At 42.8% G+C, this 4,459-nt stretch overlaps 1 protein-coding gene across 1 annotated transcript in view; it reads right to left on the reverse strand.

The window, feature by feature from the left end:
• ABCC2 (ATP-binding cassette, sub-family C (CFTR/MRP), member 2) overlaps positions 1–4,459 on the reverse strand; it is a 71,292-nt gene that overhangs the window by 16,648 nt on the left and 50,185 nt on the right. Inside the window, exons 21-24 of the mRNA XM_005885454.2 lie at positions 2,536–2,659; positions 2,129–2,264; positions 1,238–1,457; positions 931–1,085 (exon numbers count right to left, since the gene is read on the reverse strand). Coding sequence (XP_005885516.1) covers positions 931–1,085; positions 1,238–1,457; positions 2,129–2,264; positions 2,536–2,659 — 635 coding nt within the window. The remainder of the gene's footprint in view (positions 1–930; positions 1,086–1,237; positions 1,458–2,128; positions 2,265–2,535; positions 2,660–4,459) is intronic.

Consider the following 4,459-nt stretch of genomic DNA (forward strand, 5'->3'; position numbering starts at 1 on the left):
GCCCTCACCCCTCCCCTTCCTCCCGCCGCCCCAAAGAGGAATGGAAAGTTGTTTCCTCTGTCAAGCATAGAGCTTCAAAGGGATAAGGAGATGGAGATTGAATATGACCCCTTCCTGGTTAGTGTTCTAACTAGAGATAACGAGTGGGTCTTACTACCACATCGCCTTTATGTCATGTTGGATTGAGCCAATGAGTGGGTGGGTGGATGGATGGATGGATGATTTAATATGCACAGGAATGGATTATATTTTTGGGTTTCCCTTGCCTATGTTTCTTAGATTATGTTGATTCTAGGATTAGTAATATGTGAGTATCAAATTATCGAGTCTATATTATCTCTGAAGTGTGCCAAACTGGATAAGGGATAACAGTTTTCTAAGAGAATCCTGAAGAATGGATGACTCTTGAGTCTAATTTCCCTTCCCAAAGTCACATCAGAATGCAAGTAATAATATGTCCAGTAATAAAGGACTAATTCTTCTCATCCTGCTTCTACTGCCACCCAGCTATCCCCTGTCCCCACCATCTCCCTAGCTAACTTCTATAACTAAACTCAAGTCTCACCTTTTCTCACATTTGCCACCCTCAATCACCCAAACTGAGCTAGTACCTCTTTTCCCTGTCACTCTTTTAGACTCCCAGAACACCATTGTACACATTGTTGTTATTTGGGTTTTATCACATTTTATTACAATCCTTTATTTCCTTGGTTGTCTTACTCACTAGATGGTGAGCTTCTTATTCGGTCCTGTATTCATAGGATCTTTGAGACCTCACACAAGGTACTCAAAGAAATAATTTGCATGCTGATGGACGAAAGAACTGGAACTACACAGTGTTGCCCAGGGGACATGAGCAGTCTTTCCCGGTCAGAATAGAAAGATTCTCAGCATACACATGCATAACCTTACAGCCCTTGACATACTTACTCCAGCAAACCTGTTCACAATCCGGCCTATGGGTGTTGTGTCAAAAAAACTCATGGGTGCTCGAAGGATATTGTTCAGCAGTTGCTTGTGCAGGATGTTTGATGCATGCGTGAAACCATAGACACTCAAGATATTTGCTATGAGCACAAATATACCTAGAAATGGAACCAGTTGAGTCAGTGCTGTGCACATGGATCCCTGAAGTCTTGTGCCTCGGACATAATGGCGATTTTTTCCCTGAGTCCAGGCAAAGTACATTGATCAGAGAAATTATGTAAGAAATGGCTATCGTAGCCATCAGACGTACCTTGTGTTAATCCCAGGGCTCCATAGACGCCAATTCTCATATCCCTCTGAGAGGCTGGGTAGTTGGAGGCATTGAAGGTTTTAGAGTCACTGGTCCAAACACTGAGCCAGAGATTGGATCCAATCAAAGCCACAAAACTGGTGACATAGGCAAAGACGATGAAGAAAATTGAACACCATCCTACTGCTTGTAGGTATTTCAGGTAGATGGAGAACTTGACCTGCAAAGCCCCCATGTCAATGTTAGTAGAATTCCTAATGGCTTTTGGTGGAGAATTACCTAGAATACCAATCACAGGGGGAGTGAAAGTCCCTGGAAAAATGGATGGCGGGTAGCAGAATTTGGTGTCTGTGCTTATCATTTGTGCATTGGGCCAGGCTAATAATCAATGCTTAAATACAATGCAAAGTAAATAATCATGCAATTAAGAGGGGAAGATAGAAAAATGGAGTGAGACAAATGGAGTTATACTGCAGAGCCTGGAATTTGTTTTAGGAATTTGGATTTAAGTTAAGACCTTAAATTTAAGACCTTAATTTTAACTTTTATTCATTTGAATTGTATACTGAGGTTGATGGATTAGTGTTCTCTGGCTCCCAGAATTGCATCTCAAAGCAGTTTTGTTATTTGCTCCACATATCAGAATGGAATCAAACACTCATGAAATGTGCAATGAAGATATTCACAGGAACCATGCCATTCTTCATGAAAATATGATTTGATGGAAAGCTCTGAGTATCTGCCAACATTTCAGTGATGAATTTAAAGATGTGCAAAGCAAGCATAAGACATAGCCCTTTTGTAGATATGTATTCAAGTCATCAAACTTTAAAATGTTGGGATCCCAAGCCTTATATCACCTCTAATGGTACTTTTTACTGTTGTATTCACCTTTCCAGTTTGTATGAATTCCTTCTCAATTAATTTTTGTCCTTTCACTAGTTCTTTCTCCTCTTTCGGGGTATTCACATTCTGAGTTCTCAAGGAGTTTTTCAGGGTCTTCAGACGCCTGCTACTAGACCTAGATCTGAGAAATTGAAAGGGGGAAAGCTTTCCTGAGCATGTAGCTGCATCCCGAGGGTCTTCTTAAAAGCAGATGTCAGTCACTCTGATTGCATCAACATGCATTTCAGAGCAGGTGGCCTTGGAGAATCACACAACCCCAACCCTCTTCCCCAGACAAGGAAACAAAGGAAGAGTTGGGAGTGTTCATGGTGTCCACTATCCACATAGAAGAAGAGAATGGTCAAGTGGAAATACAGAAGGGATGATGGGTGCCAGCTGAGTAGATGACCAACCTGCGGCTAAGTGTTCGATGAAGGCTGTTTTCTCTGTTCATAGTAAAGGAGGCCACATCCTGAGGGACTTCCTCCACACTGGACAGCAGCCCATAGTCATCTTCTTCTCCACTGTCCTCATTGACTAGGAGACACATCAAAGGTTAGAGAGAGTGCATAGAGCTCTCACAGCCATATGAACAAGGAGAGAGATGTCTTTTCTGATATTGCTGGGCTCAGCAAGAAATCCCAGATGTACACATAGGCTGGAATTTTTTACTCCAGAAATACTATTTTTTTGGTACATTTACTCATTGAGAAATACCAGGATGAAGAAGAAATGAGTTAATATTCCACTGAAAAGTAAAATGGTCAAAAGGAGAAAAATATTCCCAGAAGCTTCTAAGTTCCTTTGGAGCAGGAAGGAAGTTTCAAGGGTTATAGTAGACAAACACAGGAATTATAATCTCCAGAATTGACTAAAGAAGTAAGTATAAATTTTAAAATGCTCTTGAAATTAAAATAATTTGACAAACTTTTATAAATTTAAAGCATTTAAAAATCCCTGAAAATAAAATAAAATGTAAACATAACCTGGGCAACATAATAGTATAGTAAGGATCTCAAGAAATTGTTACCTCCATAACATCAATGAGAATACTGGCAAAAAATTGTCCAAATCAACTTTTTTGTAACTCTAAAATTAGCCAAGAGCTTGCAACAATCCAAGGAACATTTATTTCATAAAAATAACTAAATCTTAGTAGGACTAGTAAGTTTCGTGATTATTTAAATTACTACATTCCCATCCCTCTCTCTTCAGATCTGTTGTAGCCTAGAAAACCAACAACCTCATAATCATGGTAACCACGAAAACCAGTAGCCTAGCAGCTGCTGGAGAGAACAGACTGCTTTAGAACTCCCCCAACACCTCATCCCCGGAAAATTATTATTTGACCTGTCTGACAATTCCCTGGAAAACCCCATTCACAGGGCTGGTCTTTATTGGACCTGACTTGGAGCTACCTTAAACAATCAGCAGCAATTGCTTAACATCACAGCTTACTTGTGATTGTCATAAAAGTTGGGGTAAGAGAGAACCAAGATGGCGACATAAGTAAACGCCTGTACTTGCTGCCTCCCACAACCACATCAAAATTACAACTAAAATACAGAACAACTATCATCCAGAACTGCTGGAAAGCTGGTTGAGTGGAAGTACTACAACTAGAGAGGTAAAGAAGAAAGCACCTTGAGACTGGTAGGAGGTGCAGAGGCGCGGAACGAGCTCGTCTGGCACCCGTGTGTGCCGCTTTTTTAATCGGGAGGGAGATCCTTGAGACTGGTAGGAGGTGCGGAGGTACGGAGGCGCGGAACGAGCTCGTCTGCCACCCGTGTGTGCCGCTTTTTTAATCGGGAGGGAGATCGCCTCTGCGGAGGCCACCTGGAGGAGTGAGGGGTCCCAGCCCCACACCAGACCCCCAGCCCAGGGTTCCAGAGCTGGGGAAAGAAGTCCCTATGGGCAATAAGAACTATGGACTGTAAAAACCAGTGCAGATTGGGGCTGAGTGACACACAGGTTGCTGGAGACCCAGCTGCTCTTCTTAAAAGGCCAGCACCATGAACTGAATTTACAAGCTCCCACTTCCTCTGAGCTCCAGTGCCAGGTGAGGCTCTGGGGGACCCAGACACATACAGGGAGAAACTGTACTGTCTGGCATCAGGGCAGGAACTCGGGGGCAGCTTTCTTCCAGATGGAGGTGCTCACAGCTGTCATTGTTCCTGTGCTGGGACCTCCCAGTGCAGGGCCGACTAGCAGTCATTTCTGTTTGCTCTGCCCTGGTGATTCCCTGAGACCCCACCCCACCCAATTTACAACCCCATCCAAGCTGTGCGCAGCAGTTTTCACATATGAATGGTCTGTCCTTTCTCAGGCTAAAACTCT

This window comes from Myotis brandtii, unplaced genomic scaffold (assembly GCF_000412655.1).
Source record: "Myotis brandtii unplaced genomic scaffold, ASM41265v1 scaffold902, whole genome shotgun sequence".
NCBI lineage: Eukaryota > Metazoa > Chordata > Mammalia > Chiroptera > Vespertilionidae > Myotis > Myotis brandtii.